Source organism: Serinus canaria, chromosome 2, assembly GCF_022539315.1.
Source record: "Serinus canaria isolate serCan28SL12 chromosome 2, serCan2020, whole genome shotgun sequence".
In the NCBI taxonomy this organism is placed as follows: domain Eukaryota; kingdom Metazoa; phylum Chordata; class Aves; order Passeriformes; family Fringillidae; genus Serinus; species Serinus canaria.
In genome coordinates, this window is record NC_066315.1 from 46,031,594 (window position 1) to 46,057,528 (window position 25,935).

Below are 25,935 nucleotides of genomic sequence, written 5' to 3' on the forward strand. Positions count from 1 at the left end.
TTGGGTGAATAAAAGCATTTTTACTGATGAAAATTATATGTATGAAAACCTTGTATGAAATTATGTAGCATATGAGTAAGATCCTTCAAAGTACAGCTGAGACCAAAATGTCTTTGAAAAGGCAACAAATGCACTCTCTTTACAGAGCATTTACACCTTCAATTTTACAAAATAGCCACGTTTTCTAAATGCTGCTCTGAAATGCCTGATTAAAAAGGACAGTGAAGACAGTATCCCATCAGCAGCAGTTTATCACATCTATAAATCCAATTTAGATCTCGTTATAACAGGAGTGTGAGACATTAAAGAACAGTTTAAGAGCAGTACAAGGAGCTTGTAGTTGATAATTGATACACTATATATTCCATAATACCAAAATGAAGTTTTAAATTAAATCAAACAGTTCCGTAAATGAATAATAAACACATCTAAGATAGCACATGTGTGCTCTTCTGTCCAGTTGCCTCCTGGAAGGAGTGGAGTGACTTGAGACTGCAATTTACAGGATTTTCTGTAGAATGGAGTTGGCAACTTCCAGGGATTCATCTTTCACCAAGACAATATCATAAGAGTCCATGTATTTTTCCAAAAGCTCATCTACCTAATTGCAGAAGGGACAAAGAGAAAGACCCCCTTAGTTATATAATTAATGACCCCCCTTAGTTATATAATTAATTATTGAAAGAGTATTTGTCATTAAAATATTGCCCAATCTTTCCACCAAATTCTGGGAATAAGCCATGCACATAATGTATCACTCCTACAAGTGAACTCCACATGAGGACGGAGTAGGAGTGGCCTGACTGAAAGTGCATTCCAGGATATAATACCTCATGTTTATTCCAGGATCTCACACACAGACATACTGAAAGAAGAACTACTTGGGAAGGGCAGGGAGAAATATAAACTGAAGTTTAATCTCTCGTCAATCCAAATGGATATTCATTATAAATTAGCAAATAATCAGTTGAGTGTCACTTAAAACCCCCAAAAAGTAAAAAGAAAAGAGGAGGGATGGCCTGGATTTGTTATTTGTGAGATTATAATTTTTCTCAATTATCTATTTTGTACTGAAAGAAGGAGAAGCCACAGGAATTTAACAGAATTTTTATAGTCTCTCAATTTTACTTCTCTAGGAAACACCTATTTAGAAGTAGCTCTGTACAAAAACCAAGGCAATATACACTTGTGGCTCTGAGCTTATTTGGGTTAGAAAAAAAATCCATGAAAAAATGTTTGAAATGTCAATCCAAACAGGTTTAAGACTTAGTTTGATAACTGAAACACATTATAACGAACCTGTTTCTAACTCCCAGTGCTTCATTCAAAGCTTACAAAGTTATGTAAGGCTACTTACTTTATCATTGAGATAGCCAATCTTAAGAATGTGCTCAACATTTGCTACTCCATCTGCCATACTCAAGTCTCCTTGAGAATCACCCAGCAGTATGATATTGCTGTTGTCTTTTAGCTGTTTGAAGTACTCTGTGTTCTTCAAGGCACCGTCATGTTTGTTGTAAACATGAATCAATTCTCCTTTAAATCCTTTTAATATTCCCTATTGAAAAAAGCAACACTGAAGTTATGTCTGGTACCATTCAGGCAGGATAGCATCTAGAATGACAGAGGTTTTACTGTTGAGCCAAGATTGACTACATAATCTGTCATGATGAACAAGATAAATTAGTATAGAGTAATGTCATGGCTGTGACAGAACAGTTAGGAGCAGGCAGACAATGATTCTCCCTGCTTGGAGGAGTGTATAGATCTATCTCTCTATATATCTATCTTGTAGTGTGTATAAATTGATATTAAATACCACAAACAGTGTGGTATTTATCAAACATGTCTGATAAGAATGTGTTATTTCATACGTACATTTTCATCAAAATCCATGAAATTGGAAACCACTTTGACATTAGAATGGTAGACCCCAGCCTGGTGGATTACTTCCTCAAGAATGTCACCAATCCCAGCAGAAAATATGAACACAGGAATATTATGTTCACTGAGCTTATCAAAGAAGTTCTCATACCCTTCTCTGCAACACAGAATGAAAATACAAATCAAATCTCAAACAAAGAAAGCCAAGAAAATTCCCAGTTTTTAGGAGATAATCACATCATCTTTGGAAAAGAATTAATATTTCCTGAGCGCTTTACTGCATTTTTTTATTCACCTTTTCAGGTCAGCAAGAACCATCAACCTAACACAATGTTTGTAAAAAACTTCTGCATAAAGCTGTTTAGTATTGGTCTGTATAATTTCTGCCCCCCAAATATCTAATCATGTTTTAAAGATTTAAAAACATTTCCCCCTCCCTAAGTACTCCAGAACAAGCAATCAGAGCTCACTCTAGCTACTATTAGATTGTACATCTATTCTCAATCTTCCTTGCTTAAATATGTGACTTTCTTTAGGGTCATTGCTATAAAACAAATTTTGCTTTTTATATCTTGAAAACATTTATTGTTGCTCTCCTGAAAGTTTTTTAGTATTCAGTACCCTATGTATAGCATTTCAGGAACAAGACAATATCATCTCTATATGCTCTCTCCATACAGACATAGATTGGTAGAATTTTATGTTTTAAAAAAGTATTGTTTAAATATGTTTAATTGTTTAATATGTTTTTAAAAAGTTCTGGAATGAATTTTAGCTTGTGGATGAAGATTCAATCAACATGGACTTAGGCTTTCAAACAGGCAGAGACTGGGTCTTTGTCTGTTGTACAAAAAAATAATGATTCAGTCAGTGTTATGAACAAATACTTCCACAATTTAAGTTCTAACATCCTGTTTCAGTATCCCAAAATTTACAGACAGTTCTAGAAGGCTTTCAAAGAGATGGAAGCCACAGCACATTTTGAACAAGGATTTTGCTGTCTTTTAAACTTGCCTTCAGCCACAGAAGAACAATATTTAATACAACATATGAAACATGTTTCTCCAGTGTTTCTCAAAAGAATTAAGTTACATGTTATGTTGCTCTTAAAAAAAAAAAAAAAGGTCACCAGTGCAATTTAAAGAGGATGAAAGTCTACAGAAATTACGCTTGTAGAGAAGGGACTAAAAAAAGTTCCAGATCTTTGCTTCATACAGTGAGATTGTTGTCTGCATTTCGATAGATACAACATCAATTAAGAGGGAGCATGGAGAGCTCAATGTGGTCCAATGTTAAGGTGTCTCATTCTCAGAAAACTGTGTGGGTTTTTAAATTTCCCTTTTCTTTTTTTTTCCTGCCCCCAACATTCAGGAAGACTCTACAGAAAATGCTCTGGAACAGATTGATATAATTGAAATCAAAAGGAACTTACTTCAGCATAACATCAGATTCCCTTACAATTTCTGCAAACTTGTCCTTCTGTAAGCCTTGTTCAATGAGTAGTGCATGAGATTTATGGTACCTGGAACATAAACAGAATATGGGTTGAATGTTGCTTACTAAGGTTCACCTTTCATAAAATTTCATGATTAAAAGCTTCCTGTATGGTTAATTCTTGCTTATTCAGGTCAAGAGCAAAACAAAACCAGTTGTACAAACCCTTAAGATATTAATTCAGTTAATGTGATGGCTAAAAGCTAAATACTGCCATTAAATTGCTTTAAAAAACTTACTAAATCTAATATTAATACAATCTGAAAGTAGGAGGTGTCTCTTACCATTCTACCATGTATGGGTATTTCTCTTCAATGGTGAGAGCTGGATCAATTTCAATGGCATAGTAAGTTTCTTTCAGCTGAAATAACTGAAGGGAAAAAACCCCCATCAGATATTTAATGTACTTAATAAAATACATTGGGGTTTGGTCTAAGCAATGAAAATAACACACTTGTCAGGGAATAATGACAGATGTCTGTACAACAAACCAAATGCTTGTAGGTTTTTTGTTTACCTTTTTCCGACATTCATCTGTGATGATCTTAGAGTTATCAATGATGTCTGGGAAAGGGGTGAAAAAAAAGACAGTTAAACAAGATGATACATTTCTTTCACTTTGCTCTACAACACTGTAAATGGCACAGATGACAATGTCTGGTGACATACCAATATGCTTCCTCAGAACCTTTCTTACCAGCAACCAGCAAAAAGCACATTTTTCTTCCTAAGTGTAAAGATGCTCTTCCTTTCATCTCTGATTTACAAGGTCAATTACAAGCTTTTGTATCTGTTTGTTGAGACTTAATTGTTTTTGAAATCATTCTGAGGCATCCTATATGTTTTAGAGTTCTCACATCTCCTTGATTGTTCCAAAAGACTACTGTATAAGGATAAAATTGCCAAGAATTCTAAGGAGTTTACAATCTGGTCCTTGCAGGTGTCAGGACTATGATGGATTCTTGAAAAACAAAAGTCAACCATGCCATATTTAGCCACTAACATCTGAGAGTTCAAAACTTAATGTTTTAATTGTGAAGGGCAACTTATCTGATTTAATTCACACAGATTTTGATTAATATATATACACATATAAAAAACACAGTCACTAGAATGCTTTGTCAGTAGAATGTACAGATTAGGTAACAAGTCAATATAAAATCTCATTTGGAAATAAATTGAACAGAAAATTAAAACATAGGAAAAACTAAAAGGAGCGAACAAATCAATCTGTATTAAAAAAAAAAGTACTCACTATGACAAGTTGGACATCTTTTTCCATTGTAGGAAAATCTACTTAATGTCATATCAAAATCTGTAATAATCTATTTAAGGAAAGAAAAAGCAAAACTGTCTTACAACATGGAGGAACAAAATAAAGAATGGCTAGAAATTCTGAACGATCAACAATAGCTGCAGCTGAGTAGCATGTGTGTCACAGAAGCCTCCCTATTCTACTGAGCCATTGTCATGGAAGCTAGCAGATCCCAGAAGGGTAGTTTTTTGAACAAAACTGTTTTTCTCATCTCTTTGCTGAGAATATTTTCTGAAATTACTAAGCTTCTATCATTTATTGACCTAGTGTCTGGCTGAATTACAGTTGAATCAACAAGGACTATTAAAAGAGTTAACATGTCTAAGTTTATGAGATATCTTGAAGGTTGAATTACTACATATATATAGATATGCCTAAATTTTTTGGCATAGAGTAACAATCCCACAATTGCTTTTATTCCAAACTCTTTGCACCTTTACCTGAAGTTTGGCAGCTCCACCTTTGATGAGGCCACAAATAATCTCCTCTACTCTTGCTGGATCCTTAATATGGACAGTCTTCTTCTGAAATTCTGGCATCTATGAAGAGTAAGAACAAAGACATAAATACACTTGCAGAGGAAAACCTCCTAGGCAATAGCTGCTGTCCATCAGGTTGGAAGCTCTGCATCTACAAACAGTTTCATGTGAAATCAACACATGGTCAGGACAGAAAGACAAGAGTAAGAAGAAGCAGAAAATACTCTGGATGTATTAATCAATGACTGCATACTGTTCTGTTTGGTTACAACATCTGTTTTCATTTCCTTTCCTAATATCACTTTTTTCAATAAGTTGACACTCAGAAAAGGTCATTATAGTTGTAGGAAAAAAGGGAGATATGTAGGAACAGGACATATGGGATCATCTTGTGATTCAGATATGTCACTAGGAGATGGTAAATCTTAAAACTAACTCTCTTAGCAATTAATATGCCTTTAAAGTATCAACAGAGATAAAGAAGACATCTATTGTTTCCTTGAGAAATGCTGAATGAGTGTCAATGAGCACTTCAATACAACAAGGCTGTGCAGTAATCTCTCCTCCCTAGCCAGTCCATCAATTGCTACCATTACCTATTTCACTGCACACTTTTGAAATAACACAATATCACACTATACGTTCCTTTTGCATGAAGTATATTTCTTAGTGTTATGATAAATGAGGAAGTTGGTGTAAAACAAGAAAAAAAACCCTAAACCCCACAAAACTCCATTCTTCACCAAACAACTCCCCAAACCTTTGTTTATTCTAAGAGTTTATCTTCAGACTTGCCGAGCAGTAGAAGAATTGTTTATTTACAGGAATTTTCCAATGTAGCATGTATTTATTTCCTTTATAATCATGTATGGACCCGTTCTAAAGAAAAGACATCAGACATTTGCAATCTGTCTAAACGGGCATTTATGAGTAGTAAGCTTTATTTTCTGTTTATAAAACTTCTGAGATTATAAAGTGCTAGGAATTGCATTTTTAACATTCTGATCCTTCAACCTTCCTTTTCTTATAGCTAGCATGTAATCAGTGCTGCAATGAGCTAATTAAAAAAAAAAAAAAGGGTGGAGGGAGATTCTATTTCAGGACATTTCTGGACCCAGAGTTCTCGTATCACCAATTGTCAGTAAGTCATGCAGAACTGTTTCTTCCAGCTCTCGATGCTAGTAAGTCTTTTCTTCATTAGTAACAGCCAACTTGCAGTCAAATTGCAATTTGGTTATCACGTAAGAAAACAGGTGCCATTTTAAGGTATGCAAACACATGTTTTTGTAAGGGAAAAGACACTTGTGTGCCAGACACAAGAAGGATCCGGACATACCTTAAAATATCAGCTCTAGTCCACTCTGTTCTCAAGCGGGAGCAAAACATTGCAGCTACATCCTTATCAGATGAGCAGAGGCTCATCTAACTTTTTGTTCAAAACCCCCACTCACATATTCCTCACATTCCTCAACTACCTGTCTGTTTAGAAAAGTTTCCTTAATGTCTAATCTTCCTTACTGTAATTTCAAGTCATTAAACTTGGAGAAAAGTGTTCTTTTTCTCAGACGCTCACTGGATAAATTTTTCCCTTCTGCCAGAATGTAAAACCCCAGTGGTTCTTCAATCTTCTTTTGCAGAACACAATTATCTAAATCTCTGACAATTCTTGATCTTGTCTTGGCCCACCCACTTGAACCACATTGTTTTTCCAGCACAGTGTCCATGACTGTAGATGCTCAGACCTTTCTGCTCTGCTCTGACAAGGCCTTGGCTAAAGGGCCCCTTTGGCCCTTGTCTTCAGGTAGCATCTTTGCATGTACATTAAAACACATGCCCTGTGTTAGCAGTAATATGGTGAGAACAACTCAAATTCAGTTGGTAATGACCAAATATTATTCAAAATGACCCCTAGAAAGAAACAGGTATTTGTGCAAAGTGTTATATTTTACATTTAATCATTCTGGATTGTATCTTTTCTTCCAAGTCAGTGCTCCTATCTTTCAGTAAAACAAATAATTTTAAATCCCCACTGTGCTTCCAGCCATTTTCTGGCTGATATCCCCAAAGACAATGCTGAAAACTGAAAACAGAAATCCTTCTAGAACCCTAATCATGAGTCTCTGATAAATTTCCAAGTTTTTCTACCCATTCAAAAAAGTTTCACCTATACCACAGTATCCCATCAAAAATTCTGAACAGGGTATCCACTACTTCTTTGCTTTATAAATCTCATAAAGAAACAAACTCTATTAATTTCACTTTAATTGGAAGAATTAAGGTTTTTCTTTCTGGTCCTTTGGCAAAGACATTTTCTGTAAAAGTGGTATCTCCTAAGCCAATATCCCTGAGTTCCTTGTGTTGTTGCAGTGCCTTGCTACTACTTCTTTTAGCACAGCAAAGCCACAAAAAGTACATCAGGATTGACTTCCAGCTCTCAGCTACTTCCCAGGCTAGGAGTTATTGAGAAAGGTAATGAATGTTGACAAGAAATAGAACTCCTGAAAAATATCCATCAAAGAATTCACTGATCTTTGGAGATATACCTTTACAAAGCATTTCTTTATTCACAATTAGCAGCACATTTAGCTTCACAAAACAAAATATTAATAACCTGTAACTCTTTAAAAGTGCTTTATGGTATTTCTTTTGTATGTTATATGATGCTGGTAAACAAAAGTAAGTTTTCCACTTTTTTCTGCATATAAATATTCTTTATAATGAAGCACAAAGCAGTTTGACTTGGTAATTTTTGTACTGTAAATTGACTAACCTAATTCCTTTAACTTTCAGCAAATTATATATTTATTTTTAATTTAGAATGCAAAAATTAAACAGTGAAATCTAAATGCATGCTTTTTAAAGAAGTAGTTCAAGCATTATTTGGTTTACTTAGATACTAAGCAAATATAATTAATTTAAACAGATGTTGGGGTGGATGGAGAGATCAGAGGAAGGAGCTGGATGAGGAAAATTGGATTGCTTGATACTGTTTCATTTCAGACTAAGCCCTTTCTTAAGTTTCTGAAACAACCTGAGGAAAAATCTTGGTAAACACTTTGGTAGATCATGTCAAACAAGAAATGCTAAAGATTTTAAGTATGATGAAAACTTCCTGCTTTGATGTTGTAAACTCATACTCAAGATCAGTTTATAACATTAATTTATTTCTAACACACTCTTCATTTTTGCACACAAATTGGTTGAAGAGTATTTTAATTTAGGGGTGGGAGAAAGTCTTCTGCAGCAAGTATAACCCAGACACTTTCAGTCTCACAGGCTCTCTCAGAGGAATAAACAAGTCTACTTTACAGGCGTGACATCTGCTAAAGCCTCAGACAAATAGGGTTAGACAAAAATAGCCACTTTTCCTATCACTAGTTCCTTGTATTAATATTTGCAACTGAACATTAAGTAGCAATTCTTTTATTTATTCTTTATCATTATTATAGTAGAAGTAAATGAAACTGTCTAAGGACTGGGTAAATGAAACTGAAACTGCAGCCACCAATTTTCTGACAAATTGTCTCCTCCAATGTTTTATACTTCTGTCCAGTTTAGCTGTTGTTTCGTTGTTGCATATTTGCCATTCTTCACAGTTGAAAGAGAAAAGCAGATTCTAGTTGGAAAGAACTGATAAGACAGATGAAAGAGCAAAGGGTAAAAAGTTGAGTCAATTTGATAAAATTAGTGTGTCTATTCACTGTTTAAGAAAATTCTAGCAATCAACTCAGTGTGCACATAAACCTCCCAAAATTCTGATGCACCAGTTGACTGGGATGAGGACAGATAGAGAAGAAGCCAACCAAAAATCTCCACAGCACTTAACCAAGCCAAGAAAGCTTTTCCTAACCAGGAGCTTCTACATACAGAACTAAAACTACAAAAGCACAGGAAAAGGAATTCAAAATTCATGGTGACATCTGAAAGTACATAATGTTAAATCACTTAAGTGCCCCTATTTATTCTGTCATATTATAAAAGTGTGAGAAGAGTTTTGCTTTCTTACCAAGAGCATCTATATGCTATTGAATAGCTCAGAGGCTGGTGTGTCTTAAAACATATGTATGACAACTCCCAAAGGTCATTTGTGGTTGGCATATACACTGGCCACAAATACACTTTAGTTTCTAGTATCTGACATTTTTTAGGAGCCCTTGAGAGAAGGAAGAACAAAACTGAAAAAGATTATTTTAAAGGTTGAGCTTAGTTGGATTTATGAAAAAGGAAACAATTCTCTGCTTGTTTGTGATAGCAGGTAACTGGAATAAGGATGTAGAAAATTATTTTGTAGCTAAGAATGTTATGGTCATACCTTGAGGAATGAACAGTAATGGATTCACGCAGGTTTGGAAATCCCCCAGTCCTACAAACCACAGAATGGGTCATTTACAACAAGGATAGTTCTGAAAATTACAAATCTATTTAGTACATATGACATGCATCTGTGTAGCTGGGTTAAGTAAAGAGAAGTTATTTGCCATATTGAATTCTATTTTGACATGAAGTTTCTTACATACAACTGGATAACAGAAGTGCAAAAGAACTCCTTTTATGTATCCAGGTGCTGCTTAGTATGTAAGTTGTCTTAGTATGTGAGGCAGGGTGTATCTAAGTGCATGCTGTGTCAATTTGATTGTAAAACAGGAGCTGGTGATAAGACCTGTCATTCATTTTAGTGATCTAAGTGAATTTACAGCTGCCATTGTAGACATTTCCAATTAGGTATCCCAGGAAATTAAAAACTGACTGTGTCCACAAGGAGTAATGTCATGTTCTGGAGCTAGGATTATACTGAATTTTTCAGTCTACTGAGTGTTGGAGGTACAGCAGTTACTTTCCTCCCCCTACCCAATAAAACAAGTCCTGATGATTAACACAAAAATTTTAAAAAATCAAATAAAAAACTCTATATAAAGGACAACTGAGTGACCTTTTGTGTTCACTGTCAGTAATTTTAAGTAGGGAAGGATGAGTTGATGAATTACTTGCTATCTTAACTACATAGAGATATGGCTCATTTCACAATCAACTCTAGACACAGAGCTTGAAATATTACTAGTACTAACTCAAACTGTAGGAGGTTGTCATCATAAGTCTGCTAAGTATTGCTCTGACGAAGGACATAAAAAAATGGTGCAGAGTATTTTTATACTGATACCCTGTAAGCCTACACTACTTGGCAAATACCAAGTTTTCTTATTTTATAAAGACTCATCTAGCATGGAAACCTCCCAAAAACCAAATAATTGCCAACAAAATAAGAAAACACCCTGGATTATAGATGGGCAAAATTTTAAGAGAACTTCTCTATAAATCTCAATGACTGACGGAGTACTTTGTTAGATGTCAGTAATTCTGAATCACAGTAAGAACTGTTCTCACACTTGTAAATGTGTTAAAAATATTCCACAAAATTTCAGATAACCATAATGTCATGAAAGGGACAGGGTAATAAATAAGATCTAAATAAAGATCTAGCTGTAATGCTATTGATAGGATGTGAATTTCAAGTATAACACAATTTCTATTCCCTACTTTGCTGGTAAACCTGCCTTAGACTAGACTAGGTTTCAAACCTGTTATCTTTTGATAGAGAGAACACAGGGTGGGCTGGCAGGGAGAGAGCGCTACCCATGTTATTTCTGAGCAAGGCAAATGGAAATCAAAGTGATAAATTGGCTAGGGGAAAATTATTTGTCAATTTTATTCTAATCTATGGTGACAGCTTCCAGGTACAAGAATATAAACCAAGACTAAATGACATTTATTTTGGGAACTGCAGATGCCCAGTTTCAAGGTCTTAGACTAGCTATCACATATATTCACTTATGGACATGTACCAAAAAAGGCAGGGCATGGCAGCAGTGATAGCTGCGAAAATTGATACTTAGAAGCTACAGAAAACTGGTTTTGGTCTTCTTGGTGGAAGAAAGTAACAGTTTGGTAAAAATAGAAAGAAATAGGGTACATTCCTTTACATGTTATTTTCCAATCCTTTTTCTTTTTTTCCCCCTATTATTACAGAACATGACTTGCTCTAGAAAACAAAGCTTACAAAAAATTTCTGAAAGCATGCAAGCTTCTCCATGTAATTTCTGCATTTTGCAACATTTGAGTTGCAAGAAACGGGGGAGCTATAACAAAATCCACAGAATGACACTGTGGGGATCTTTTCCTCCATATACTTATGCTCATGTGTAAAGCAAGACTGCCTTTAATTCAGACAATTTGAATTCTGGCCCATGAGTGCAACAGAGGTCCCTCTTAGCTGCTCCAGCTGTTAGTAGGCTTAGAGTTTAGACAGGAACATCAAAAGGTACTGGACATGAGCGTAATCACATCAGTCATTCCATTATGTGCAGGTAGTCAGGAGAACTTCGCTAGTTATCGTGCACTCTTCTAGCATAATCTGAGCTCAGGACAGAGACTCAGTAATTTATAATTCCCAAAAACCATAATACATGTTATATTCAGATGATGTAAGAAATCCTTAGTAGCTAGTAATTACCAAATTACTATTTGAATAGTTCTGTCAAGAAATAGCCTTAGGACTACTTAGTTAAAAAGTAGTTATTATGGGAATGCAACAACAGAACGCTAAGTATCTTCACAGTTCCTTGATAACATGCTGTAAAACTAGACACCCAGCACAGGTTATATGAAATAACTAAAAACGGGTTCACTGCTTAAGCTATTTTAAGACATGGCATAGGATGCATACTAAAAATAATTTTTCCTGGTTTACTGTGTTTATTTATTTACATATTTTTATACTTAATGTGCTGGATTCTGATACTAAATTTGGAAAAAAAACCCCTTATAAAAATCCGGAGAGAGTGCTTTCACAGAAAACATGACAACAGCATTTCCTCTTGTGTTTTTAAAGGAGAGTACCTGTGCGTTGAGCTTAGGGCACTCCTGATTCTTCTGTCCTTGATTTTGTCCTACTGCAACAGCATAGGTCGCAAGCAGAGTCCAGAGATGCAGGGCTTGCATGCAGGCTGCCAACAAAAACCAACCAAATCCTTTTAAGAATTGGTCTGCTATATTATGTGGTCTTTCTATTCCTGTCGTGTAAAATAAAAGCCAACATGCATGGTACATAGCGACATCACTGTGAAAATACCAAGACCTCAGAATAGTCTGATACATAGTTAAAAGTAGAGGAACATTTAAGCTATTCAATGAAAACCACTAAGTATATTTATTCATTTGATGCTGTTGCTCATTCTATGCTATCAAATTTTTAATTTAAAAATACAGTTGTTTAGGTTTTTTCACAGTCACAATCAAGAACTGTAAGTAAGCCCTCAGCTCATAACCTTGGCTTAAAAACACAGGCAAGAAGACAGTCAATACTGCTGACAGAAGCTGGGCACACTTACCAGAGGGTTTTGCAGGAGCAGCTGCAGAAGCAAAAGAAAATTCCTCTTGCTTGAGACACACTAATATAGCAGCACAGGGTGCAGTTGAGGGCGTTTCCAAATACAGCCTGACTAATCCCCGTGCAAAACCCCAGGGTCCTGTGACGCATGTCAGCAGTGCACAGCAGTTTGTTATGCTCAGCAGTACAGCCCGACGGGCTTACAGATCATCAGCTGGTTCACCAACAACAAAACCTTTGACCTTCACTGAATGAACAGCTTTCATGGATGTAGCAGGCAAATTTGGGCTGCTCTAACAGAGGAAGGCAGTTGTTGTTCAAAGCAGAAGTTTACTATTTTGCCACTTTTTAGCCCTTTTACAAAATCTTTCCAAGTATTTTAGGATTTCCTGTTGCACAGTGCCACAAATTTCTTAGAGCTTCATTGACATGATCTCATTAATGTTTACTAGGCAGCACACATTCATTCATGTAGAAGGAGCAAATGAATTAATGAATCTTTGTTTTGGCTGTAATTATCTGTGTGATACTGAAACAGGAAATCAAGGAGCCTTGTTTGTCAGGATTTTTGAGAGACAAGGCAACTCTGCATAGTTTTAGAAGTTTGTCATTAGGCATGCTGCCTGATCAAAGACCATAATTAGGCGACAGAAGATGGATTAAACAGAAATGGTTTTTAGAGTGAGGGGATGAAGGAACTATTGTCTAATTGTATTTTACATTTTGAAGTTATGTAAATGCTAGTGGCATGCAAAGGTGACTATTGCTACAGCAGCAGGGCAAGCTTCTCTATTACTACCCCTAACTTATGTTCAACCTCAGGTTTATGACCCCTGTTTCAGGATGCCAGGACTAACCACCAACATCAGGCCAATTCATACATGGCCACTTATGTGAACAGTGTAATTGTCAGAGCTGAATCAAGGGCAAGTGTAGCATGTACAAAACTTGTAATGCTATAAAAAAAACCCCAACAATAGCAGGACTCTAGAAATTCATTAGTTATGAAAATATCTGGTGTGCTTTCTACACTAAAAAAAAAACCCAAAACAACAGACTTTCTGAATGATACAGTAGATCCATATGTTTTGTGTCTGCATTTCAACTGTAGGCTACTATGTAGTCTGTCAGGATTCCTCAGTGTATCTGACCTACATGTGCACTTTCATTTTGTTTTCAGAGGTGTTCTCTGTTTTGAGCCAACAAAACAACTGAATACTTGATCTAATACAAAACATGCAACTTTAATCAACACTTATCCTCTTAGAATTGACCAAGATCCCCTGAAATGTACATGTCAAAGTCTGCTGTATCCTGAAGCAGTGAAAGAGTTTGAAAGGTATGTTCAAAATATAACATAATCCCTGCAAAGACCGTATAGAGTAAATTGAACTTACTAGGCATTGGTATTGCCATGATTCATAGCTACCACTAAACTACTTACTAAAGCATTTGTACACTGTTGTAACAGGTAACATTCAGAGAATTTTGCCCTTCATAGTATTTCAATATAGGCAGCATGGTTTTCATTAATATTTTTATAATAATGTTTGGGAAACATATGTATAGTGCAGTGTTTTGAATGAATATGAATTATTTGCGCAACAAAAAGCTGGAGTTTATGTCCCTGCTAGATTTCCAATGTTAAAAAAAGTGTTACAAACAATGAGGTAAAATACTATTGCTAGATGAACCATCTAGTTCAGGTAAGATATCACTTGACACGCTCAGTTTGCAAAGAACCTGCCTTTGAGCTGTCAAGAATCTAAAGAAAACTAGTTTCCCTTTCAGAAAGCTGGGGAAACAAAAACAAGGTGTTTTTTTTTTTTTTTTTATTATTTTATTAATTTTTTTTTAAGATTAAAAAAAAGACTTACAGAAATTAAGTCCAACTCTTACAGACTGTTTTTGGTATACCAGACTAATTGGAAAACATTCTAAATGAACGATTACAGTCTTAGTGAAAGCCCTAAAAAATGGCGTGAGCAAAATTTCTGTAAACATTAATACAGCCAACACCTAATTCTTAGAAAAACATCTACTCTATCTTTATCAACAGTGTACTTTCACTCTAATGAAATGCCATACATGAAACTTCTCTTCTACAAAACAAGACTGTCTTTGCAATTCTAAGAAATCTTTGTGTACAACACTTTAATTACCACAGCTCCTACTAACCACATTCTATTACTGCCGATTTGAGTCTGTTGAGCATTTTGTTTACAGTGTTTAATGTCTGGTAAAAGAGGAGTTAAAATGAACACTGATTTTTTTCACAGAGAGATAAATAAACTCCAGCATGACATTTCTACTCTCGAAATATGGAAGGTCATTTCAATATATTTTAAGAACCACAAACTGAAGAGGTGTAGTTATTTCAACAGATAGATTGTATTTTAACATTTTCTCTTTGGCTTACAGCCATATCTTGACTACAGAATATTCTACGCAGAAATAGAGAGAAAGGAAAAAAAGAACAACACTGAAAACACCAGATGATTTATAATTTTTGTAAGACTGGGAAAAGGTTCAACTTTATATGCTTGTGTGTTAAGCGAACTTGGTTTATAGAGGATGCTCTTGAATATGAAGCACTGCAAGTTTTAGTCTAAAGCAAAGAAAAGCTGGTTCTACCAGTCCTTCCACACCCGTGACCTAAGTTGCATCCATTTGTGGAAAGAATTAGCACAGGTATATTGCCTAAACAAGTAAGCTGAGCTTTTTCTTTAACTAATAAATTGAATACTTCAACTAAACTGACATAAATTTTTAAAGATCAAGAAAGAGGTCATAGCTTTTTAGAATATTTCCTACAAAATTTAGAGGTGATTGAATTCTGTGTAAGGTGATTAAATCTTTGGTGTAAACATTAGCTAGTGTCTTTTCATGAGCTTACTAGCTTTTATTCCTGTTTCATGACCCTACCACAACGGAACAATTTTTGAATATACCCCTCTACATTTAGTACGTTGCTCGTCTTTACTTGAGCAATACCTTGCTTTATTGCAGGGATCAGTTCTAAACATTAAAGAACTGTATTTGTTGCCTAATTTTGCTTTTGTAATAAGTTTACTTAGTACATATTTTCCAAAACAGCCTGCTTGATGTAACCTCATGAGACAGGAAAAGGCACCTGAACCTTGGTAGTCAAGTACCAAGCAGAAGAAAGGAACCAATACAACCCTACTGTACTCAAACATGATTATTATTCATGCCCTAGTGAACTGAGTTAATGAGCAGCATAATGGTTCCAGGAATAGCTTTTTATATCTGTGACAATTACAAGGAAAGTAAGATCAATGGTCATGAAGCTGGGGTACATAGAGGTTTAGAATGTTGCCTTGAAGGAATTTTGGATACCACTTATCTCTGCAGTACAGGTTTGGTGTAAAAACACATGCCAGCCATATTGACAGTTGGTATGATGCAAAGAACTATGATTTGTATATGAAAGTGTGTCTGTCATAGAGATCACTTGTGAGGAGCATAAAGAATTCTAAAAAGAAAGCTTGAACAGCACATGTTATGAAAAAGTGCTAAGAACATATTAAAGACTGAATTCAACAAATTGTGATAAATCCTGAAATGGTAAATTGTAAGAAGGTGAGGCTCTTAACCTGAATGGTATCATAAGACATACTCAACAACTTTTTTAATAGAGATTTTCTTGATCTGATCAGAGATCTAGCTTTCTTTCATGGGTAAACTGGTGATCATCTAATAGTCTGATCATTTATGGCTGTACTGAACACAAAGCTTAATGTCAACACACACACTAAAACAACTCCTTAAGCATTTCTTCTTCTTTTTAATACATTTCTCTGGTGATAGAATAAAAGATATTGCAGCATCACTGTCCCTTACGCAGCTTCTTCTTGTGCTTACAACATCATTCTAAAAGAAGAGATTTCTGTTGGTGATAGATCAACAGATATTTTGGATCTTACAAGAAAATGAAGAACTAATAATAATTAGGGTCTACATTTCCAGTATTTCCTGTGATCCTGTCAATTATGAGTTCGGGCAAGAATTTAGTCTGAGAGAATCCAGGAGGTGCAAAACATACAGAACAGTTCTGGCGTGAATGAATACAGCTCAGGATAGCCATTTTTTTCTCTGATTGTATATTAGGGGACTCACCTACTCTTTGTGCTTAGCTGCCATTCCCTCACTGTGGAGAGATTTAACCTCTATAACTGCAGGCTAAAGGAAAATGTATGTATTATTTAGTTATCAGTGAGTATCTGGAAATGATGAAGAGATCTTCAGACATTTCTAATGAGTATCTGGGAAATACCACAATCATCTAGCCAAATTTAAATGGATGGGTTTTTTAATCTTCATTGCTTCTCTCCTGCCCTTGTGAAAAAAAAGAATATAAAAATATTCTAAATGTAAGCAAGTTCAGAATGATTTATCACATTACACTTAAATTTTAAAAATAGCTTCTAAAGCACCAGGATTGAAAGAAGAACTCAAGGTTGTAACACCCTTTCATTGCTTGGCAGAAGAAAATGGAGGCTTTTTTCTTGGCCTTCATACATGCATTTCAAAATTCTTATCAGAGCTTTTTGGATAGAACCTTTATAAATCCATTACAAACTTGGAGCTTAAATACCAAAACCAGTTCTGGTTTCTCTACCTTACACTAGAATAAACTAGAACTGGGAAAGGCCCTAGTTTTAACTCCATCCTTCCTTTTTATTGCCAATTCTTCTTCTGAGATACAGAAAATTTATTTTTGAAAAATAAGAAATTTTTTATTTGAGTGGTAATCTCATTTTCCTTTAATACTGCTGTGGAGCATGTTGGAGTCTGCCTGTCTGAAAGATCCATTTCCCTACATGATACAGAATCTAATGCTTTCTTAAAGAATGCTTATAGGTGAGGCTGCTGGTACAAATAATCCTTTTTCAAAATACCTAGGCAAACAGTGTAGAATTTTAATAACTGGTGGTATGTAAATATACTGTGGTACATTTGCAAATTATTAATTCTTAATTAGCTATCAGGGATGCAAAAGCTCACCTTGCATAAGGTCATTTTGATGAGCCATACTATTTTCTCCACAAACTGTACACTCACATGTATACCTTCTGTAATTAAATATCCTATATATATTTACATGGACATGCATTGAAAGAACTTAAACAAATGCCTCTTTCCCTATAAACTTCTCATGTAACACTGTCTAGAATGGAAGTTGCATTAAGGCCTAGGCTTGGACTGAAGCAGTTGCTGCTGATTCTCTTCTTCTCTTATCTGCTTCTAAGAAAAAAAAATCAGCTTAGATTTTTTTTCACTAAGCCTAAGAATGCTGTATCTAGATCAAATAAACTCTGACCCTTGAATAGTGGAGTTGTGGGACTCAGTTTGAAAGCAAAGTCAGCAGGACAAAGTTTAATCTACAATACATTACCAGACACTACATGGTAGAATTAGGTACTAATATAATATTCCAATTAAATTACACATGAAGTTTTTAACTCTTAGGTTCTCTTTGATTACAAATTCTTTTTTAAAGTTCTTGAAAAAAAAAATTCCATTAAACCGAAAGATGAGATACAACTACCAAACACTTCTTTTAAAGGTAACAGGCAGAAGCAGACTTGAGGCGTGAAGGATTGTTTTGACTCCACACCTCCTTGTTTTATGGCTGTTTCTCACTGCTGGATCCATTCAAAGGTGCACTTGGATGCCATATTTCTTGTATCTGTGTACTTGCCTTCTGGAAGTGTTCAAAACCAATACTACCACTACTATTCTTCACTCTACTACTGCTAAAGTACCAATAGTGCTACTGTTTTGTGCTAATTCCTACCCTTCAGTTTCATGTACAATTTTTCCATGGCAACATGCAGACCAAACTGAGGCTTACCCATCAGTGATACTCACTGCAAGGGCACATGCAGCTGATAATAGAATAGCTAATAATAGCTGATAGTGTTGTGATAATAGCTGCTGAGGGAAAAAAAATCACATTTTTGGTCTGATAACTAGTAAGTTTCTGACAAAGAGAGAAATCTTTAAGGGAACAAGATGAATGGAACATTTCAGTGGTATTCATTCTGTCAGATTAAAGTGGAACAAAACAACTCCTAGGTAAAAAGCCACAAAAAAAATTGGATTATTTCAGTGATTCAATTTGCAGAGCAGACAAACAAATCTTTATAAAGGAGTGCAGGAAGGAAATGACAGTCAATGAGTGGGAAACAATTAAGAACAAGCACATTTGAATAGGAATTTTCTTGGTGGCAAACCCAGCTCAGGAAGTCTGAAAGTCTGTATTCAGACATTAATTGTCCAAGTCTGGGCTTTATCCCAGCCCTTTCAAAATAAAATAAAATAAATACATTAATTATTTTAAAAAATATTGAGATATATGAAAGTAGGAGCCACATTTCCTTCCAGCAATAGGTATTATTGCTATAATTTAGAGAAATGTTGTTTAAAATTATTTTTGTAATTATCTTCTGAGGTAAGTCAGTGCAATTCTCTATTATTTTGAGGTATTAGTGAATGAAAATATTATAGTTAATTTTAGCCTTTAAACATGGTGTCTTCTTTGATCTGTGTGCTGCAATCTTAAACATACGTTCACTTGTACTGAAAAATGTCTTCTCTTCTTTTTTTGGCATTTATATAAAGCACTCTTGATTAGGCAAATTTAAAATTTCTGCAGACTTTTAATGGACACTGATTTTTTTTTTTCTCGAGCCATTAGAAGCTCCCCAAAAATAACCTAAGAAAAAGTTGACTAAAAAAACTGCCACAGATCCCAATTTAATGGCACATTGACCATCAAGCTGCTGCATGATAGCCATTGAACTAAAATGTTGCATACTGCAGTCATAAGTTCTCTCATGTTTTACAGCAGCTGACCCCTGGTGATTGATGACTTTTGGATGGGAGAAAGAGACTGACATCCAGCAACTGGTCAAGATAAGAGCTGTATGATGACTGTGCCCCAGGAAGAAGCAGTCACTGCAGATCGACTGCTGCATGGTGCTGTGACTGAAAGAAGGCCTGTTAGACTTCATGCCCTAGCTTTTATTTTACACACCCTCCATGACAATATAAATGACTCTCCTGGCCAGTTTTATATGGCCTTCTATCCCTGCCCAGTGGTTAGGAAAGGAAGGCAGGAAGAATAGCTGTGAGGTGCTCCTGCCTCTCAGCCCTGCTTAGCCTGATGTCGGCGCTGAGCACCGGGCAGGCAGCAGAGGCGTGGCTGCTGCTGTGGGCCCGGTGCAGCAGGAGCAGTCCGGCTGAACCGCAGCGGGGCAGCGGCCGGGAAAAGCCACCACTGAGGGCCAGGATTCCCCGAAGGGACGGGTTCCTTCCAAAGCAGCGGCCACCGCCGCAGACACGACTCCTGCCAGCGCCACCTGCTGCTCCGAGCCGTCTGCTGCAGCTCAACCAGCCCCACCTTCCGCCGTGAAAACCAATTACTCTCTGACAAACGCACCAAAACGCGGCAATCAAAGCTAAGTCTGCTTCTCTTCTAGTATTTTGCCTTAAGCTCTCTCCAGTAATAACCCTTGGAGGAGGTGAGTAGTACACTGTAGTTCACTTGCACAAATACACTTGTGTATGCACACATGGAAGAAAGATTGGTGGCTGCTGGCTTGAACTAGCCAACACAGAAAAGCTTACGTATTTTGCATGTATGATGTAATTCATGCCAGTGAAAATAAAAGGTAAAAGGCACCTGTGGTGGGGTTTTTTTTGTGTGATTTTTTTTGTTTGTTTGTTTGGTTTCTTTTAAAGAAAAAACTTCAAAAGTTCAGGCATTTTGCAAGTTTCCAGTCCAGACTTCCACAAATTGCAATGTTTTTACATTTACAGGTACATTGCTATTGAATTCACCCGCTAGTATTTGCCTACTTATAAATGCATGGATCCATACCCTGGGTCTCTTATATTGATCAGTTTAGATACTTTTTATAAAAGCTGGTAGTTCTTGTTAACTCAAGACTGGAATGCTACACAACTTTAATTCCTAATATGAATAGATTTGCAATGATGAGCATATTCATGCTAAAAACTAAAAAAATCCCTTATTACTCCTTATATTGTTTGACAGTTAAAGGTAAACATGTTTAAGACTTACAGTATTTGCTATTGGTTTTAAAGTGTAAAAAGAGTTGAACAGAACAGATGCCATAGGTCAACTGGTAAAATCAAATTATCACAAACAGAAGAAAAATCACTTGAACACATAGCAAGCATTTATTAAAAGGTAAATATATTTTAGAGCAGAATGAGAATTGGAAGATTGCTCTTCTGTCATGGGGAAAGACTTCATACAAAAGATAAAAGAAAGCAGCAAAAAAGCTTTTCTGAGCCTAAACTCGCAATCTATATTGCATCCTGAAATGTCTACACTGACTACTTGGAACTCAGTTTTCAGGTACAGATCACCAGTATGTTTTTGATAACTGCATAAATGAATTCTAAAGAAACTAATGGAGAAGTATAGATTTAATCTTCCCATACCCATCTCTTGTAAGAATGTAGGTTTCAAATTACTGAATTAAAAAAAAAACCCAATATAGGCAGCGGCAATTTCAAAAAATTAAAGCCTACTTCTGAAACAGATAGCTGCATTGTAGGATCAGCTTACTACAATAAATGAACTAAAACATTAGTATGTACATAATTTTGACAATGAGAGGAGAAAACAATGGAATTCAGTCAATTTTTATTCTCCTGGGATACAAATTTCCTAAATTTCCAACTGAATTATTTTACAGTGAGCATGAAACCTGTTACTAGTATCCAAGTTGTATCAACATGCATTGTCCTGAGGGTTTTTCCTGCCCTGTGAAAACTTGCTTTACAAGCCACATGTTAGGTGACTTATATGATGCACAGTGGCTTACATTAGGCAGCCTGGTATCATGCATTATCTAGGTGGCATATATTATGATTATCTCTGCAAACAGCATGTGGGCAAAACAACCTTGTTTTAGTGATTGGTGTCTAGCACTGCTAGTTGATTTTTCTATTGAGGAATACAGACTAAACAAAAACAAGGTTTATAGGAGTAGTTATATAGTATCTCCAGTATTCACATCAAATTTAACTTGGTTTTAAAATGTTAACAATAATCTAAAAATTATTTTAATACTCTAGTAATGTAAGTGCTCTCAGTCACATGTCAATAGGTAGCAGTGGTATTAGGTCTCAGGAGTTCTACTACTTAGGTTCATAAATCACAGTACTATTCTTTTTGAAAAATATTATTCCTAAATGGATCACATGACTGCATGGCTCCTGAGTGCATCCAGACAGCAACATGCAAAGGCATCATTAGAGTCCTTCCTCCTTCCATTCCCATTTTAGTGATTCCAGTTTACTAAAACTTCAAACCCTTCTTCAGCTCTGTATAGGGATAAGCACATATGAAGGAGTTGCAAATACCAACCACTTGGACTCCTGAATATGTATGCTACACATTACATACTCCTCTGCTTTTTACTCTGCTGGGAGGTCAGCCTGCCAGAGTAACGTCACAGTTACTATAACAACTAGTTACCAGCAACAAGACAAGAATAAAGAAGTGGTGTGTGATTGCTGCCAGCTGTATCTTCATCTGTGGCACAAATACTCTTATGCTCCATGAAACAAGAACACAGTCTCACCTGAGACTGCCAGGTAAAAGAAAATAACAATAATTAAAAAAATACACCTCCCAATACCCCTAACAGTTATATTCACAGAATACGTTCCTTTATTTCTTAGGCAAGTAGATAGATAGCAGTTACCTTGCTTCTTATTAATTTCCTTGTTTCCCTCCAGGAAAACACTACTACAGAAAACACTACTAAAAATCCATGCATTTCTTCCCTTTAACACAATAAAAAGTGCACTGTCCAGAGACAGTTGAGTGGGTGAAATGTTACCTGTAAACTGAGACTCTGCTTTAAAGTTGAGTTTAATTTGTTGTTGCTGAACTTCGTATCAAAGTCTCTTTCTAATGTAATTACACCTCTCACTTCAGGGGCAGATTGGAGAAATGGACAAATGTAACCACACATTTGCCCAGTTTTCTGGAAAACAAACCTGAGAGAGGAAGTCTCAGTTTAAGGTATTCTCCTATTCTGTTTTCAACAAGCTCTATTATGCTTCTTATTCTAAGAGAAAAAAAAAAAAAATTAAAAGCGCTTAAACCAATGAGTGAGGAACAAGCTGCTGAAAAAAACCCCAAGATTTTAACAACTTTATTTATGAAACAGACAACAAAATATACTGTTACTCCTCTAAGAAGTTTTTTCTTATGTTAGGTCCATATTTTAATTAATTTGAGCTACTGCTTACAGGTGAATGTTTTTCACTCCAGTTTGTGAACACTTATTTTCTGACGAGCTGATCAAAAGCTCGGCAAAAAGTAATCAAAAATTGAAGTCTATTGCCAATACAACTATTTGCTTTATAGGAATACACAAATTAATTGCAAACTTCTCTGTGACTTGAAAAATCTAAAAGACTGAACATTACTATAAGGTTTAATTTCCTTCTAAAATACCCAGGAAACATACTCTGAAAATCTAATTAATTGTTACCATCCCTTTAAATTACAGTAAGCAACCTTGCAGCTAACTTTTGCTTTCACCTGACTGTGTAAACACTTGTACAGTTTCACAAAATTGGTAACGTGGCTTTGCAGAGTAATAGCACAAGGCTTGGAGAGATGGTTGTTTCTTACCACACAGAGTGAAACTTTATGTGACCATTACTATTAATGCCTCTGTTACTTCAGAAGTGGAGCTGAAGTAATTTTGTCTACATTCATGAGTGCCTAAGGGAAACTCCCTGTTTGCAAACTGCGCACTGTGGATGAAGACACAATATTAACATTTTAATTTAAGCCTTTTTTATCAAATAAGATGAAGCAATTTTAAGATGCCTCCATTAAGCCTAAATTTCTCTATGAGGCTAACTGGTGTGCTTAAGGAATTAATCTACTGAAATGTGAGCTAGATATTTAAGAATTTATTTCATTATTCAGCAAGGAAAAGGGTTACCCTTTCCCACAATGCTTGACAATCCTTTCCACTTTTCTTCGCAACATTTCTTCTTGGCATCATAATCCTTGATATTAACTTCTCTTATAGATGTTCTCTTTGATTTGTAAAAGTTCCTGTCTTTTTAGCACTTAAAGCTGTATTTCATTTTTTTTAAAATAAACTTGGGTTTTATATTCATCTAACATAACTAAGATGTAAATAGGCCTGCTTCTACTGCTTTCGATAAAAGTTATACATCAAGGTAATTCTGAGTCTAATGTGGATATAAACTACATGTGTAATGTTCCCCAAAGAAAATTTAAACCAAAAAGATCTGCTGAAAATACAAGAATGAGCTCATAATTTTAATCTGACACAGAAAACCAGCCTGGTATTGGAAGAAAATACATTTCAATAAGGCAGTATTGTTTCCTACCACCATCGTAAATTAACACTAAGTTACAGACTGGAAAAAGCATCTTCTCCTCCACAGCTCTAAGAAAGGTCACCCTTGTCATAAAATAAAACTGATACAGTGTCTTGTTAATGACAAACATTGAATCAAATCTGCATTGGTGGATAAAAGAACGTTCTTCAGAATGCAGCATATTCAAATAAAATGCATGTACACATTTTTGCCCATACTTGACAAACTCAACGCCTTGGTATGAAGTTTACATAACTATTTCACTTATTTCAAAGAAATGGCACAGACTGAATACATGTGTCCACTGAAAATACTACTTAAGAAAGAAGACCTGCATCTTTAGAACTAAGGATGTTTGCTACCTAAAGCGGCAATCCAAACTTTCTGCTCTCCCACAAGCCATTGGAACTTTGCTTGGAGAAACTAAAAACCAAGTAATTCCCTTCCAAATTATCAGATGACATGACTGATGACTAGAAACAGTATTTTTTTCAACAGTAACTGATGCCTTTACAATTAGCAAAAACTGCAAGCAGAATTCTTCTTTGGACCCATGTTATCACAAACTGGCCTGCATGAATTCCACTGGCAAGTATGGCAATGAGTGGCCCAGGGAGCACTTAGGCAGCTTGCCATTTACATATAGAATCCTAGCTCTTACTAAAATCTGCTTCCACGTGTAATTATAAAAATTCATCAGAGCTTTTAGTAAAAGTCAGCAGGGGAGATCAGAAAATACCCATTAACTAACATCAAGTGCCTTGACGATTTCAGTTCAGCTCTTCGGTACAGCGGTGTCCAAATCACAAAACTTGAAGGACTTCCACATAATCAGCACGTTGTCCAAATTAAGATCTTTTATGACACAATTATTTATAAGAAGATATTTAAATAATTTCCTAAACAACAAGTTTAACAAGGGCAGCTAGAGAGAGCGAGCTCCATCTTCCTTTTATAGTAACCGTGAACAGACTGCGCTTCCCAGTTTCAACAGATGGCTGAACACGTGTTGTGTGCGTGTCCATTTTTCTTTTACGCTAATTGCGAGCAGGCTTGTAAATTATCACCCAGACCCACGGGTACGTATGTATCCTACAGGTATATATATATATAGGGCCAGACAGGGCAGGGCGGCGCGGCGCGGACCCTTTCCAACCGCACCCTTTCCGTGCTAGTGGGTCGCGCTGAGGTGGAAGGAACAGCTGCTCCTGCCTCCACCGCCTATCCTTACAGAAATCCCAAACTGAGCTCAAGGTCCCCCCACTGCCCCTCCAGATATCCCCTCGGGATATCCGCCTGGCTCCGCGGGACCGGCCGTGGGGAGCCGCCGGCCGCAGGAGAGGAAGGACAAGAAGAAGGGCGTGCGTCCGGGGGCCGAGGGGCTCTCGGCCTCTTACCACGTACCATCTCGATGATCTTGGTCTTCTTACCCGTCTTCTTCTTCATGGTGAAGATGTACTGCGCCAGCACCACCCCGCCCACCAACGCGCACACGCTGGCGCTCGCCACCGCTCCCATCTTGGCCACGGCGGTCCTGTCCATGGTAGTAGTTCCCGGGGCGCCGGGAGCCGCTGCGGGGAAGCGCGGCTGTGCCCTTCGGTGTGGGCGAAGGAGCGGGATGCCGGCAGGTCCCCCCTGACCGACCGCCGGGTCGGCAACGACGGCGCCGCACGCGCCCCGCCGTCCCGGCCCCTCGCCGGCCGTACCACGCCACACGGCAACGGGGGAGGGAAAGGGTGGACGCACGGCTCGAGCAGGGCGCCTCGAGAGCAAGAGGTTTCTGTGAGGGGTTTGAAGAAGAAAAATAACAAGTCGCTGAATGCTTAGGGTTGTTTTTTGAATTTTCTTCTCTCAGAAACTACAAAAGAAATGTTTCTCTTCTTTGGTCTTCTCCCCCAAGTACAGGACGAAGTGAGAGAGCCCAACGGCCCATGGCGCCG

General features: G+C 36.6%; 1 protein-coding gene across 6 annotated transcripts; it reads right to left on the minus strand.

Moving 5' to 3' along the window:
* Positions 1-25,676, minus strand: NT5C3A (5'-nucleotidase, cytosolic IIIA). 6 transcript variants are annotated; one of them, XM_050971509.1, is made up of 11 exons: positions 12,558-12,614; positions 12,067-12,173; positions 9,485-9,535; positions 5,134-5,232; positions 4,634-4,703; positions 3,896-3,942; positions 3,663-3,748; positions 3,317-3,406; positions 1,879-2,041; positions 1,358-1,558; positions 1-601 (listed from the first exon to the last, which is right to left on the minus strand). In XM_050971509.1, the coding sequence occupies exons 4-11, from the start codon at positions 5,230-5,232 to the stop codon at positions 500-502; spliced, it is 858 nt and encodes a 285-aa protein (XP_050827466.1). In that variant the 5' UTR covers positions 9,485-9,535; positions 12,067-12,173; positions 12,558-12,614; the 3' UTR covers positions 1-499. The 6 variants fall into 6 exon arrangements, with proteins under 6 accessions (XP_050827466.1, XP_050827465.1, XP_018776240.2 ...); XM_050971508.1 differs by lacking the exons at positions 9,485-9,535; positions 12,558-12,614 and adding an exon at positions 25,426-25,676; XM_018920695.3 differs by lacking the exons at positions 9,485-9,535; positions 12,558-12,614 and adding an exon at positions 25,400-25,548.
* Positions 25,677-25,935: the final 259 nt, after the last annotated feature.

What these genes read in the sequence shown, in the direction of transcription:
- NT5C3A (XM_050971508.1), bottom strand. Translation starts at nt 25,537, where the DNA reads ATGGACAGGACCGCCGTGGCCAAGATGGGAGCGGTGGCGAGCGCCAGC. An exon ending in GTGGAGCTGCCAAACTTCAG is followed by an intron (nt 4,704 to 5,133) that starts GTAAAGGTGCAA and finishes TTCCTTAAATAG; the next exon opens with ATTATTACAGATTTTGATAT. An exon ending in TACCCATACATGGTAGAATG is followed by an intron (nt 3,407 to 3,662) that starts GTAAGAGACACC and finishes TTTATGTTCCAG; the next exon opens with GTACCATAAATCTCATGCAC.